The sequence below is a fragment of the Vicia villosa genome, linkage group LG2 (genome assembly GCF_029867415.1).
Source record: "Vicia villosa cultivar HV-30 ecotype Madison, WI linkage group LG2, Vvil1.0, whole genome shotgun sequence".
In the NCBI taxonomy this organism is placed as follows: domain Eukaryota; kingdom Viridiplantae; phylum Streptophyta; class Magnoliopsida; order Fabales; family Fabaceae; genus Vicia; species Vicia villosa.
Genome location: NC_081181.1, coordinates 8,985,678 through 9,002,077, shown reverse-complemented (window position 1 = coordinate 9,002,077; position 16,400 = coordinate 8,985,678). Strand labels below are relative to the sequence as shown.

The 16,400-nt window shown below is 38.0% G+C and overlaps 1 protein-coding gene across 1 annotated transcript; it reads right to left on the bottom strand.

Moving 5' to 3' along the window:
- Window positions 1-3,822: 3,822 nt before the first annotated feature.
- Window positions 3,823-4,931, bottom strand: LOC131645828 (uncharacterized). Its single transcript, XM_058916029.1, has 2 exons — window positions 4,457-4,931; window positions 3,823-4,373 (listed from the first exon to the last, which is right to left on the bottom strand). The coding sequence occupies exons 1-2, from the start codon at window positions 4,871-4,873 to the stop codon at window positions 4,188-4,190; spliced, it is 603 nt and encodes a 200-aa protein (XP_058772012.1). The 5' UTR covers window positions 4,874-4,931; the 3' UTR covers window positions 3,823-4,187.
- Between the last annotated feature and the right edge of the window lie 11,469 nt (window positions 4,932-16,400).

Genomic DNA, 16,400 nt, shown 5'->3' with positions numbered 1-16,400 from the left:
TTTTGGTGTGGGGACTGTTATGGTGCGATTTGGCTGAGATTGGGAGAGGAAAGATGTCAAATCGCAGAAATTCTGCATCAGCGCAGCGTGCGTCGACCTATGAAAGTCATGCGTCGACCTATAGGTTCCCAAAAGGACAGTATGAGTCGACTCATGGGTCGACCTGATCAAACCCGAGGGGGACAGAAATTTCTGTGCGTCGACCTACAGCATGCAAATTTTTAACAAATTTTTCGAAGGCCATATCTTTCAAACCGTATGTCCGTTTTTAGTGCCGTTTTCGAGCACGATGAACCTTATGAGATAACCTATGTGTTTAAATAATGGGATTAGGTGTAACTCAAATTATTTTGAAACATGATTTTATTTCTTGATGAATGATGTATTGTACATATATGTGAAGAGATGTGTTAATACATGCTATGTTTGAAACAATAATCATGTGATGATCTATGAGTTGTGATGATATGAGTATGATGTGAATATTTTGTTTGTTTGATGGATGATTTATTGTTGACATATATGATGAGATGTGACAATATGAGATGTGTTGGATGATGTGAATATTTTGTTTGTTTGATGGATTGTAGCATTGTGTACATATATGTGTGAATTTAACAATGTGTTGTTATGGTGATGTAACCACTTTGAATTCATTGTGACTGGGAGGTGTTTTGACATGATTATATGTGATATAATTGTGGATGATGTTGAAACCGGATATATCATTTGGTGTTGCTTTTGGTGAGTTATTGGTGATGACATTGTTCATTTTGGTCCAGTGGTGATGTTGTGACAACGTGATTATAATGTTGATAGTGTGTGTATAACATGAACATGTGGTGATTGTTTTGATCGTATGATGATGATTGATTTGTTTTGAATGATGCATGATACATGTACATACTTGTTGGGGATAACTATGTTGAGTTATGTGAGACGATGTCATTCATCGGATCGGTGATGTTGTAAGTATGTCATATGTGTGCATTCATTCAAACTTATTTTGGTGATGGATCCCGGTGATGTTGTGGATCAAATGGTGGGCATAACTCCCATTGTGCGGAATTTGTGCTGGTTGGACTGTATCTTGATGATGAAAAGATCAGTTGGATGGGTTTAGCCCATGTATGGTACCACATGCATAGTGTGAGTTCATTCATATGCATGATTTTCATAACATGATTGAATGTGTTTCAGTGTTATGAATTGATGATGTGTTGGTTGCGTATTTGTTGAATTGTCTGAATATAATACAATTTGGTGATTAATATAACTATGATGGGTTGTTATTTATTGTGGTGGTCGTTTTCTTTACCTCCCCGTTTCACTTGGGAGGACGACACGCTAAACCCTTCACGCGAAATTTGGAAGGAGAATGCGCCCGTGGTGGGATGAATTTTATTTCAGTTCTTCCTACGATATCACACGAACTTTCTTATTTGTCCTACGAGTAGGAAAGGGGAAAAAAGATCTCAACTAAACCCTAGGAGTTTGCTAAGTGTGGGGATTTCACCTAGACTAGAAATTCTGGAGTCCGGGAGGTCGGTTATACATAGGGAAGTGTTTAAACACCCTACATATCTGTAGTACTCTACAGGAACCTTCTCTATGTCATTGTGATTGTGTTTATTGCTAAAGATTGGGAAAGTTTCTCCTTTGTGTTAGGAGAAGGAATTGAATTGATTAAAAAAGACAGACAGACAAACAAACTGACTATTTTTGGTATTTTATTAGCTCGCTGAGATTCCTTGTGAACCTCATGCCTACATATCCCTAGTGGAAGTCAGAGCTTAATGTAGTTCGGGGAACTAACTAGGGAAATTACTTGTTTTTGGTGCCTTGCTTAAAGCTCAAGGTTGAAGCTTGGAATTAAATCTCTGCTTACAGTAAAGAGACATGAAATCATCTCTACAGAGAGGTATTTATACTATTCTACCACAAACATTTAAAGGAGTGACAGAATAACTGAATTCATTTCATTCAAGAGGGGGACCTTACTTGTGTATGTGCAAGTATACCAGTCAAATGCCTCTTAAATGAAAGAAAGATGCTCGTCCAAATTAGGGAAAGTTACTACATGTCTGGGTTTTACTGCCAGCATATGCCTTTCAAAATCCTAAATGGGAGACTTGATTAAAATTGAAATGAAATGTAATGTTTGTTTGAATGTGGTAGAGTAGTAAAAATATCTCTCTATAGAGATAAGCTATGTCTATCTACTGTATAAAAGATTTGACTTTAGCTGGCTTGTATGAGGCCCAAGCTTGAGGCTTTTTGATTGATTAATTAATATTATTGACTCTGGGAGATGACTCCACTGGGGATTAATTACAGGGTATTTTTGTGTTCTGTACAAAGCCCAGAATTGAGGCTGACTCTACTTAGGGAGACTCTTTTTATGTGCCTTGTACAAAGCCCAAGGTTGTGGCTAACTGTTGAGGATAATTGAATGAATGACTCTATTTTATGTGCCTTGTACAAAGCCCAAGGTTGTGGCTGACTCTAGCTAGGGAAAACATTATTTTCTGCCTTGTACAAAGCCCAAGGTTGTGGCAGACTCTTAAATAAACTGAGTATGGATGACTCTATGGGGAAAAGATCCTGGGTGTTAGGAATCTTTGACACATGAAAGTATGGTTTAATCTGCCTTGTACAAAGTCCAAGGTTGTGGCTACTGAGTGATGAAGAACTCACTGGGGAGACTCTATTATCTGCCTTGTACAATGCCCAAGGTTGAGGCTGACTCTTGACAGGGGAGTTTTATTATTTGGGTGCCTTGTATGAAGCCCAAGGTTGAGGCTAACTGTTTTTTTGTTGGTTTTGACTCTACTGAGGATTTTTTATTTATTGAAAGACTGTTTTTCTTTGGAAGCTAACCCTTTCCAGGGATTTTGACTCAGCTGGAGAAAATTGTCTATTAACAGACTGGTTTTATCATGTTTTTGGAGGTTGACCCTTTCCAGGGGTTTTGACTCTTTTGGGGAAATTACCTCCTAAGAGAACTGACATTTTTATTGACTTTGGAGGCTAACCCTTTCCAGGGGTTTTTGTTGAAATGAAAGAATGTGTGGAAGCTAACCCTTTCCAGGGAATTTGTTGAAATGGAGGTTGATTTTAATTGATTTTGGAGGCTAACCCTTTCCAGGGATTTTTATTGTTTGAAGGAATGTGTGGAAGCTAACCCTTTCCAGGGAATTTGTTAAAATGAAAGAATGTGTGGAAGCTAACCCTTTCCAGGGATGATTTTAATTGATTTTGGAGGCTAACCCTTTCCAGGGAATTTTGTTAAAAATGATGGCAGAAAGATTATCTAATGGAGACTTCTTGTTTAAAGCCCAAGATGAAGGCTGACACATGTTGAGGAGAAAATAAACATAGATTCTAGACTCTGCTAAGGAAGATTGATGAAGATAAGGGTGACAGAGACTGTCCATGTCTCTCATTCCAAAAATGTACTCAATGTAGAATTGAGACAAACTTAGCTTGTTTAAAGTCTGGTTTAAATTGGAAGAAACTCACCAGGGTAGGCTAAAAGGTGACTAAAGACCTGTTCCCAAGGTTGTTAAACTCGAGAGTCTACTCAGACTCGTAAAGGGTTCATAGACACGACTCGCAAACTCGACTCGCAAACTCATACGATTCTATAGAAAATTAAAAATAACTTTCAGAAACCTGTAAGTGACACATACATGACACTTACATATATTTTTTAACTAGTAAATGTCTCATATGTGGCTCAAATTTATATAATAGAACACCAATTAACGTCAAAATTTAAATTTCATACTCCATACAAAAATTTTAACAAAAAAACTCGATAATAAAATAAACAAATTAGGAAATTATGTAATTAAAGACTTAAAGTACTAATTTCTTCTGAATTGGATACTACCTAAAGCAAAAAAAAATAAAACAGATATTCTAATGACTTTAAACATCCAAAGCTTAAGTGAAATCACAACCACCAATATCATCACCATCATCTTCATCGGTTTCTTGAGTATTATCATCAAACTCTGCCCCAGATGAAACACCTTCTTCATCATTAACTAAATTTGTATTTCTTGGAGATCCACTTCCACCTAATTCAACATTTCCACCACCACCGCTTTGCACAATATTAGAAACAAAACATCATCTTCTGCAACATTGTTAACAATAACATCATCTTGCTCAACATTAACTTATGTTTGCACATTTTCTTCATTAGGATCTTCAGTTATCTGCTCATCGTTTGAATGAATATCTTCAAATGTAAAAACAACATCTTTTGCTTTTCCTTTTCTACTTTTCAACTTCAGATTGTACATGATATAAACAAAGTTATTCATCTTTTTTTGATGCAACCTATTTCTTCTCTTTGTATGGACCTACAAAGTAAATGATACTTCAACTAAATGCTTATAAAGAAATAAAAATAAAGTCTATAAACAAACAAATAATAATTCATTACCATTTCAAATGAACTCCAATTCCGTTCACAACCAGAGGAGCTGCAAGTTAAGCTTAAAACATGAATTGCAAACCTCTTTAATTCTGGGGTCATATCTCCATAGAAATCCCACCATTCAGCATGTAACATATTCTTCCTAGAGTTCTTTGCAGCTTCACAACCAAACATGCTCCTAGCATAATGAAAGTCAGTCATTTGCTTAAGAATTTTGTTGCGCTCATTAACATCATTTACCATCCTATTTAAACAACTGAACAACCCATTTTTAACTTCGGCATCCTCATCTTTAAAATCATCTTCATAGTGGAACTGAGGATTAAGATAATATGTTGTGGCATGTAAGGGCCTATGAAGTTGGTTATCCCAACGTTCATCAATGATTTTCAAAATAGGTGCATATCTACAAATACCAAACATATTATATTAGAAACAACAATAAATCAATTAAAACATTGAAAAAATCAAAATTAAGAATGTTTACCTTTTTTAACATTGTTGAAATTGTTTTTTATCTTCTCTTTGGCCGAATCCATCTCTGCATATAAGAAACCCATGGATGGCTTTTCTTCTGAATCCACCAATCTGAGGACCTCTATGAGAGGAGAAACTGTTTTCAAGCATGTGACCTTGTTTCCCCAAAAACGACTATCTAAATCCATAAATGCCACATCTTTCCCCTCTTTTGTAGATGCAAACTTGCTTGAATTCCAATCTTCAGAGGTGAACAAACTCATCAAAGCTCCTTTATTATCATTCAAACAAGAAAGTGTCAAATAAGTTGTGGCAAATCTCGTAATACCAGGTCTGATCAAATACCTTCCTTTAGTATGTTTCTTCAACATACTTATGAGCATTGTTATGAGCATTGTTTCTTCAACATACTTTTGAGTTTTTTTAAAAACAAAATAAAATTAAAAAAAAACTTATAGACTCGTAAACTCGCAATAGACTCGCGAGTCTATACGAGTTTGTGCGAGTCTACCAGAGTCTACTCGAGTCTATCAAAAAATGATTTTATACGCGAGTCTACTCGTTTTTGCTTCCCAGACTCGTAAAATCGTACGAGTTTACGAGTCTACCCGCGAGTTTGACAACCATGCCTGTTCCTATGTTTATAAGAAACCTGATGGGTCCTTGTATACAAGCTCAAGAGGAAGCTGGAAATGCTTTTAAGAAGCCTGTGGGTCCTTGTACAAAGCCCAAGAGGAGGCTAATCGAGGGTCCTTGTTATAGCACAAGAGAAAGCTATGTGGTTTTGAACTTATTTTGGCTCTAAGCAAATGGGTAAGAGGTTTCACCGGGAATAATTCCTCTTTGGGTGGATGTGTCCTATATTTTTGGATTCTAAGGTTTTTACCAAGATGTTTCACCGGGAATAATTCATCTTGGGGGTTTGAACTACAGATCTCTAATTAGGAAAGAGCCTTCACCGGGAAGACATTCTCAATCCTAGGCCATATTCCTATAATATATATATATATAGTTTAACTGTCCTAGGGTTTATACTCAAACGTAGTTCTAAACTAATATATATGCACAATTTATATTTGACAGTAATTTAAATAAAGACTGTAAATTGAAAGCTTGTAAAGCCTAACCTGGATGGAGTGGAGGCCATTGAAGAAGTATGTACAGAGCCTCAACAGTAATTTTTGTTGTTTTGTTGATAACAGTTGAATATATATGATAAACAGTTAATGGTTTTTGAAAACAGAAGAAGTGAAGATGGACAAAGGTCACATAGGTATCTGAAGAGTTTCACCGGGAATAATGCCCTTCAAATACCAGAAGAATGTTTTGAAAACAGAAAGAAGATTTTAAAAATACAGTTTTGAAAACAAGCTAAGAAGAGAAGGTTTTTGGGACTTACACTCTATTAGAGGCCCAGTACTTTACAGTACTGGTTATGAGAGCAATTTGAAAATGATTTTGAATGATACAAGGTTTTGTTGTTTGAAAACCCTAATCATTTGATTTATTCGGAGATTGAAAACAGTTTTGAAAATTGACAAAAGTCAACTTAATTAGGGTAAAAATAAAGACTTTTTAACTAATTAAGACCTAAACAATTAGGGTTTTATCATAAAATTATTTACAAAGTGATTAGGTTAAAATAAAGTGATAATATATATTTAAAGTATTTAAGAAAACACTTAAAAACATACTATTTAAAACCTAATTAAAATTCAAGAAATAAATAATATTTTTATGATTTTTTTGACTATTCACAAAATAGATATATTAAATAATAGGTGTATGAAAAATGAAGTGAAAATGATTTAATTTGATAGGTGAATTAATTGTGTGAAGTTGTGAAGAAATTTAGTGTGAAAAGTGATAAAAAAAATGGTTTTGTCACCTAGAGGGGTTGAACTCACGCCCTCCAAGTCATTGGCCAAAACACCCACCATCTGGGCTACGCGCGCAGTTTGTTTAAGATGCACATCCAACTTATTATATTTTCAAACAAGTGGCAAAACATTGAAAAATAAATGAAGCAAAAAGTCTGGGGCGAGGGGGATTCGAACCCCAGACTTGAGGCATGATGAGACTAAGGGCGTATGTGTGGCCACTGGGGCAAGTTATTCAGTCGTTTATAAAACGCCTATCACTCAAAATAAAATAAACTTTGCCCTGAGATTTCAAAAATGGCGCGCTTCACCATCTTCGTCTTCAACCTCAAGTTCTCCATTTTTGAATTTCTGAACTTACTCGTTTCTCAACTATTTGCAACGATGTAAACATGAAACTTGCTCTAAATTCACTCACGATTTTGAATATGTAACTAACATGGATTAATATTAACTACATCTAACTAATTTACCAGAAATCGTGAAGAACCCTAAAATTTAAAAATCAAATTAAATGACTATACTGAAAGATAAATGAATGATGATAGAGGGTTTTCAATCCTCTGATGATGCTGAACAAGATAGAATCGAGCTATTTCACAAAGAGTGCTTAAATTAGAGAGGTGAAGTTCAGAAACTTACCTCTGAAAATGGAGGTCGTGAGGATGATAGAGAGCACCTGGGCTTGAATGAATGATCTCAATAGCTTCCCTGAGACTCAATGATGCTAACTGAATGCTTATTGGAGCTTGAATCCTCCTGAATTGCTCTATGGACCTCCCTCGATTTCAGCTTCAAGTGAACATGGAGGTTGTTGAATTTGGAGTTACAGATGAGCTGCAGCCATCTGGTTAGCTTCACTATGACCTGAGGAATGTGCCTGGATGATTGGCTTGGCTCAGAACCTCCTGAATTACTCCATGGACCTCCAACTGCAAATGCTCCAAAGTGAGAGCAACAATGGTGTTCCTCCACTTACAGAAGTGATCCAGGTGCTTGGATCACCTCAAATGACCTCCCTTGAGATGTTAGAATGTTCACTTCCCAAAGATGAGCTCTGGTTTGAAGAAATCGATTCTTCTTGCCAAAGAACTTTGAAAAACAATGAACATGAGAAGAGAAAGAGAAAGCAAGGAATATGGTTGCTTTGGTGTGTTTTTCTACTGAAGTATGCTCTCCTATTTATAGGCAAATGTCTCAGTACTGAGTGAGAGTGTGAGCTTGCTTAATGGGAGAGTTTTGGTTTCTTAGCCATGAAGAAATTCAAAGAATCTCCAAAATGCAATGATGCATTTTCGGGCTAGCTTCCCCTATCCATTGATTCCATCTGATCTTAGGGGACATTTCAGATGCAAAGTGAGCTCCAATTGGTTGATGAGAAGATTCCTTGGGTGATTCATCAATTTGCCATAAATTCACAAAAGTAATCATTACATAATCACATGTTCTTGTTTTTAGAATCTTCTTCAATTCTTATGGCATGGTGAAAATGAATGCATGGCATGGTTTCAGACATGTTATGGGTCGTGTAGCATCCATTAGTGAAGCAAAATGCACAAAATTGCAAAGTTCCAATTTGCACATGACCTATAATTTTACTTCATGAGGCCAACTTTGAACAAGCATAACTCCTAGCTCAAATTGAATTTGGAGAAGGTTGAACACAATTTGGAAAGCCCTAAACATCTACTTCAAATCATTAGTTTATGTCTTCTTCAGAATCATTTGGGAAATTTGTGAAAAATGAGCCCAAAGTTGGATGAAAACTAGGTTAAAACACTTAGAAAAATTTCTAAGTGTTTATGACCTAAACTTCAAAATTTCCAAAACTTCATAAATGGTTGATCTTTTGAAAAAAGTTCCTTTGTAAGATGTTGTTTTATTTTGCAAGATCTACAACTTTCATGTTGGAAGTTTTTTGAGTTGTGTAGGTGAAATTTGAGTTCTCACCATGCCTTCAAAAACCCTAATTCCCGACTTTTTGCTCCTTGATGAATTTCTTTGAATTTCTTTGGTCAAATGACTTTGACATCCATATATTGATGATATTGATCTTTGAAAGTCATTTTTTGACCAAAAACCTTAAAAGTCAATGATGATCCCACACAGTTGACTTTTCCTAACAAAGTGAATTTTTGGGCTTTTGTGTAGAAACAAGATCTTTTCCTCAAATGAATGGTGTAAATGGATTATATTGAGGTAGTAGAGATTCTTGAATCATGTCTTGAGTTTTGGATCCATGCCCTGATTAAAAGTCAACTATCTTGGTGAATTAGGTCAAAAACCCTAATTGTCGACCAGAGGACAATGATGACTATAGACTTTGAACTGAGGTGTAATGTCCAGTGGATCTTGTCATATGAGTTGTTTGAAGATGATTGATGTCTTTGAATGGTCCCTTAGGGCTTTTTAGGGTTTCCCAAAGGTGATCCCTGATTTTAGTCCTTGATAGGCTCCAAACCCTAGTCTGTTGATCTGAGTAATCCTGTACTTAGATGACTGGGTATCTTAATCAATCATAGGTGTAATAATGAGGCTTTTGAGTCTTATGATTGTATTAGAGACTAATCCCTCTATTGATTGATCCTTTGCCTGAGTTTTCTTGTCTTTGAACACCCTTGATTGAATGTTAGGCTGTTCTGGATACTTGCTTCGACTTGATGAAAAATCCTGAAGATATGTCATCTCAGGGGGGTCAAAAATTTGGGTATGACAGATGCCCCTATTTAAGTTTCTTTTATCTGGAGGGAGAGAGATTGAGATCTCGATCTCTCCTGCATAAAAGAGACTTAAATATCAAAGAATGCCCGAATTTTGGGCGCTCCTGAGATGATAAAATCTTTGCATAATTTGATCCCGTTGTCGCACTTGGCGGGGGACGAGGAGACAAACTCTTGCAGAAATACTTGATGTGGATTCTGGTGAATGGATGGCCATGTAGGATGCGCAATCCATCTTCTTTAACTAAGTGTTGATACTTAGAAAAAGGTAAACAACCTCCCCCTTGTTTCGGATGTCCATATCTCGAAACTGGTCTCAGTTGCGTTTGGACAATATCTCAGATAAAGAGAAAATTTCCAATGGTTTGTTTCCTCATCAAACTTCTTACCAGCACTTGGAGGTAAGATACCATTTGACGGTAATAAAGAAACTTCAAAGGTTGTTTCCTCATCAAACTTCTCATCAGCACTTGGAGATGGGATACCATTTGATGGTAATAAAGAAACTTCAAAGGTTTGTTTCCTCATCAAACTTCTTACCAGCACTTGGAGGTAAGATACCATTTGATGGTAATAAAGAAACTTCAAAGGTTTGTTTCCTCATCAAACTTCTTACCAGCACTTGGAGGTAAGATACCATTTGATGGTAATAAAGAAACTTCAAAGGTTTGTTTCCTCATCAAACTTCTCATCAGCACTTGGAGATGAGATACCATTTGATGGTAATAAAGAAACTTCAAAGGTTTGTTTCCTCATCAAACTTCTCATCAGCACTTGGAGATGAGATACCATTTGATGGTAATAAAGAAACTTCAAAGGTTTGTTTCCTCATCAAACTTCTCATCAGCACTTGGAGATGAGATACCATTTGATGGTAATAAAGAAACTTCAAAGGTTTGTTTCCTCATCAAACTTCTCATCAGCACTTGGAGATGAGATACCATTTGACGGTAATAAAGAAACTTCACCATCTTCCCTTTTGACTTGGCATCTTTGAAAGATTGTCATATGGGCCCGCGCTCTTTTGAGGGGCTAATGACTTTGTTTGAAGGCGGACGAACTGTTTTCGGGGTGAAAACTGCCATTCGTCGACTGGTGCCTGGGGAATCAACAAACTGTTTTCCTAAGAGGAAAACTACCATTCATCGACTCTGTGGGGAACTAAACATCCTTGAAACAGACAAACTGTTTGAAGAAACTGCCATTTGTCGATCTCTTGAGTATTTAACAGACAAACTGTCTTTTCTTGGGAAAAGACTACCATTTGTTGACTCCGCTGGGGATCATGAACTATCTTCTGGACGAAGACTACCATTCACTGATTCTGCTGGGGAATCATTTGTCGATCTGCTGGGAGATTCTGAATTTTTCTTTGACAAGAAGCGGCACCTCTTGACGTTGCTGGGGAAATACCAAACCTGTAGGGAATTCCAGAATGTGAAGCAGACTATCTTATCTGAAGAAGACTGTTGAATGTCGCTCTGCAGGAGAATCTCGGCTGAGGAATTCCAAAAGTGAACAAACTATCTCTTTGAGGGAGACTACCATCTGTTGACTTGCTTGGTGAGATCCTTGTGTATGAACTGTTGTCTCGCAGGAAAAAAGTTTCTCCGGAACTTGCAGGGGAAACTTGAGTTCATGCCTCAATGACTTAGGCATTCACAGGATCAAAGCCTGATTCGGCTATGCAATTATGATGTAATGTATGCATGAATATTATGACAATGATAAAATGTAAAGTGAATGTGAATGGAATTGTCGCGGATGTAAAATCCTAAGATACGACTGAAATTCTTGTTGATCAGAAGATGTCCTCTTCTTGTAGTTCGAACTCTGTTGGGAATATCTGGTTATCAGTTGTCCGCTGTCCGAAGTAAGTAATATGAATTGAAGTGAAGATCCGTCATCGGGAGATGTTCGCAAAGCGACCTCATGGGGAAATCTTGGTTCCCGGAGTCTCAACCGTTCTCGGAGCAACTATTTGCATTCTTCCTATTGTTTGTAAACCTTAGAAAGAAATTTCACCTTTATTTTTGCAAGTAAATTCATTTTTATTTTATGAAAACATTTGTTTCAAGAAAATGACTATTTAAACTTAAAATGCATTCCAAGAAACTGAAAAAGACTAGATTGCAAAGGAAAGCACAAGGCTCAAATTATTATATATGGAATGGTAATCAGCCAAATGCTTGATTCCATGGAGTATTTACAAAGTTGGAAATTGGTAATTTTCGGGAAAAGGGCTACGATGAAACGTGACGACCGTTATCTTTCCCTTCCACTCCAAGTTGCGCTGTATTCGTGCTTCGTAGAAGATGACCTACTGCTGATGAACACTCCGCTATGGATTTTGAATGATCAAGTTTTGTCCTGAACACAGTTACTTGCCATATATCCCTAACTTTTGCGTAAACTACCCCTTTCGGGTTTTAAGTCTACCGGGATTGATTAATATATTTTTTTTTATGTCTCTAATTTTTGCCTGAATCGCCCTTTCGGGTTTTCGATTCACCGAGACGCTCTTTTTTGCCTAAGTCGCTCTTTGCGAGTTTTCAACTTAGCGAGCTGTTCTTTTGTTTATTTAGGCGAAGTATTTCTTGACTGCGTCGACGTTCACAGGACGGGTGAATTCTTCTCCATCCATAGTCGTGAGTATTAAGGCTCCTCCTGAGAAAGCTCTCTTGACCACGTATGGGCCGTCATAATTGGGAGTCCATTTCCCTCTCGAATCTGTGAGAAAAGATTGAATCTTTTTGAGTACAAGGTCGCCTTCTTTGATTGTGCGAGGTCGAACCTTTTTGTCGAAAGCTTTCTTCATTCTTTGTTGATATAGCTGTCCGTGGCATAAAGCTGTCATGCGCTTTTCTTCGATTAAGTTCAATTCATCGAATCTGCTTTGACACCACTCGGCTTCTGTTAATTTTGCTTCCATCAAGACTCTCATTGATGGAATCTCAACCTCTATTGGTAGGACTGCCTCCATGCCATATACAAGGGAGAAAGGAGTTGCTCCAGTCGAAGTACGTACTGATGTACGGTAACCATGAAGAGCATACGGGAGCATTTCATGCCAATCTTTGTAAGTGATGACCATCTTCTGAATGATTTTCTTGATGTTTTTGTTAGCTGCTTCTACAGCTCCATTCATCTTTGGTCTGTAAGGAGATGAGTTGTGATGTTCAATCTTGAATTCTTCACAAAGCTCCTTCATCATTTTGTTATTCAAATTTGACCCATTGTCAGTGATTATCTTGCTAGGAACACCGTAGCGACAGATGATGTGATTCTTGATAAACCTGACGACAACTTGTCTTGTAACGTTTGCATATGAAGCTGCTTCAACCCATTTGGTGAAATAGTCTATGGCTACCAAGATGAAGCGATGTCCGTTGGACGCTTTTGGCTCGATCATTCCAATCATGTCGATTCCCCACATAGACTTCCACTTCTTTATGCATCATGTCGTGGAAAAGCGTAGTCTTGGCTCTTTGATAAGTTGCCCCTGCGTTCTTCAGTCCAAAAGGCATAACACGATAGCAGAACGTGCCCCAGGGGGTGATGAAAGCTGTTTTTTCCATGTCTTCAGGTGCCATTTTGATTTGGTTGTATCCTGAAAATCCGTCCATGAATGAGAAAACTTTGGATTTTGCTGTACTGTCTACCAACATATCAATATGTGGTAAAGGAAAATCATCCTTAGGGCTAGCTTTGTTCAAATCTCTGTAGTCGACGCACATGCGGACTTTTCCGTCTTTCTTAGGAATGGGAACAATGTTAGCTAACCACTGAGGGTATTCTGAAGTGACGAGGAAACCTGCGTTGATCTGCTTTTGAACTTCCTCTTTGATTTTCATGGCCATCTCCGGATGAGTTCTTCTTAATTTTTGCTTGACCGGAGGGCATTCGGCTTTTAATGGCAAGTGATGCTCCACTATACTGGTATCCAACCCTGGCATATCTTGATAAGACCAAGCGAAGACATCTGAGAATTCTTTGAGCAGCTGTATCAAACTCTCTCTGATCTCTGAACTGAGCGAAGCTCCAATCTTAACCTCTTTTCTGTTTCCATTGGAACCAAGGTTAATGATCTCTAGAGGCTCATTGTATGGCTGAATGGCCTCTTCCTTTTGTTGAAGTAACCGTGAAATTTCCTTTGATATTTCTTCGTCTTCTTCTTCCTCTGCCTCGAATACAGGAAACTCAAAGCTTGGAGAAGTCATACGGTCGCACGTTTCAACGGGGTATTTTATGATTAATCTGCATATGTGTGATAAGTTTTATTTAGACAACGAGGGAAGACTCGGTGTATGCAGTTAATGGAATATTTGATGTTTTTTAAGGGTGTTTTTTAGGATTACCAATTTCCGAAAAAAGAAAAGGGAAAACTAAACGAAGGAACAGAATGTCATTTTTATTTATGGACAGTCATTTTTTGAAACAAAGACCCTATAAAACAAAACTCTATTGCTTTGGGCGAAGCAAAGAGGGACATTTTTCTAGGAAATAGTAAAATGCAAAGCCCTTATGAAACATCTCTTCACCCTGGGCTATGGTGAGAGGACAAAATAACGGTGAAAGTTCCTACTTAGGAGTGCGAACAACAGTTGAAACTTCAACAGCTGTCCAGTAGTGGCGAACCCCATTGTGCACTAAGTAATCTGGAACCTTAGGCTTAAGCTGGCCTGTGGTAGGTCTTGATTTACCAACCACTATCTTTGCAACACTCAGACGGTCTTCTTCTACTTCAGCAGACTGAGCGGTGTGAGCATACCCATTTCCAAGTGGAGTATGTCGGTTTTTCTTTTGAGGAAACTTCCAATCTTCTGAATGGAGAGACTCGTTGTCGGAGACACTTTCGAGATCATCCTTTTCTGTATTTTGGTCTTGCTTTTCTCCCAAGATGGCATTGACTAGATGTGTGAACTCTAGATCCGCAGCCTCGGAAGGTGACTTGGGGATATAATCCTCAATGATGACTTCACCAGATGCTGATGATGAATAGCAAGGGTTATACATCTCTTTTGGCTGAGAGAGGTACTCAAAATCACTGTTCCATCCAGTTGGAACAATGTCTTCAAGAGAGATTCTTGAACTTTCAGGAGCGGAGTATTTTACCATGCAGTCGAATTTTCCGCTTGGTTCTCCTAATGTATCCCAAGTCTCTTCGGGGATAGGAGGAACTTCTTCTGATGAACCATGACTTCTGGTGGTGAAGCTGTCAGTAACTTCATCACTGCTTGGTTGAGTCTTACTTTCAGATCCTTTAGTCGGATAACAGCAAGGTGAATCAGACTCTGGTAGGGAGATATATCCTGCTTTGTTAAGATAGGATAACCATTCCTCTTCATCGGTGTTTTTCGTACCGATGGTATTGACTGTTTGTTGAACAGGTTGAAGAAAACCTCCACTGGAGAAAGTTTCTTGAATAGGGAGAACTACCTCAATCCCTGGGATAGTTTTTGATGATGTTGGAAAGAATCCAATTCCTGTTTTGTTCTTGTTGTTGGTAGGAATATTAATGTGCCCCCAACCACTGGTAGTGCCATCCTTTACAACTTGGATTGCATCTTTGTATGAAGAGATAGACGCTGCTTTCTCCTTTCCTTTGTCTAAGGAAAGTGCTTGGAATCTAGTTCCAACAACTTCTTTTGGTTCTATGTCGGAGAATGATGACAGGTTGCTGACGATCAGAGCTCGTTCTCCACATACGGTTACCAATTTGTCATTTCTTATGAACTTCAGTTTCTGATGAAGTGTTGAAGTAATTGCCCCAGCCTCATGAATCCATGGGCGACCTAGCAAACAACTGTATTGTGCTGGAATGTCCATAACTTGGAAAGTGATTTTGAACGTCTGAGGTCCAATAGTTATGGGAAGATCCACTTCTCCGAAAACTGACTTTCTTGATCCATCAAATGCTTTGACGATGACATGACTTTTTCTTAGAGGGTAATCTTCGAAAGATAATCGTGATAATGTTGATTTAGGCATGACGTTGAGAGAGGATCCATTGTCTATTAGGACTCCTGTGAGTGTATCACCCATGCAGCCAACTGAGATGTGAAGTGGAAGATTGTGGTCCACTCCTTCTTCAGGAAGATCTTCGTCACAGAAACTTAGGTTAGTTCCGGCGGAGATGTTGGCAACGATGTTGTTGAATTGGCTTATAGTAACACTTGGTTCTACGAAAGCTTGTTCCAAAACTTTCTGTAGAGCTTCCCTATGAGCTTCAGAACTCAATAGCAGGGAAAGAACAGATATCCTAGACGGAGTATGTAGTAATTGATCTACAATGTTGTATTCACTCCTCTGGATTAACTTCAAGATCTCATCATTTTCTTTCGCTTGAACAGCATTGGTCGGATGATTGTCTTGCCTATGTGGTACTTCCTCCGAAGGTTTCTCCACATTTTCTGTTGTTCTGTTGAAGACTCGTCCACTTCTGGTGACTCGACTAACATCAGCAATGTTGACAACAGACGGTAATGGTATTTCCTTACCATTTTCAATGAATGTAGCATTGTACTTGTATGGTATAGCCTTGCTGGACTCATACGGTACAGGACCTGGTAAGTAGATGACTAGTGGTGCAACTGCTGTCTTCCTGCTGTCATACTTAACTTGCATAGGTTCATCTTGATTAATTTGAGGAGATACGGTAAAGACTTCATCATCTTCTCTGTTGGCAAGAACAGTAATGGTATTGTCATCCATCAGCTTTTGAATGTCGTTGCGAACACGCAAACATCCTCGTGAATTTCTTCGACAGATTTCGCATCTACTGTAAGCGTGGAAATCTGTTCCAAAGTAGGCAAGTCCATTTAAATTTTTGTGGAACCTGACTACCGATCCTTCAAGGTCTTCAACTTTGTA

Excerpts from the sequence above, each read along its gene's own strand:
- LOC131645828 (XM_058916029.1), bottom strand. The coding sequence starts at position 4,873 with ATGTTTGGTATTTGTAGATATGCACCTATTTTGAAAATCATTGATGAA. Across the intron at positions 4,374-4,456 it reads ATTGGAGTTCATTTGAAATG|GTCCATACAAAGAGAAGAAA; the intron begins GTAATGAATTAT and ends TTTACTTTGTAG.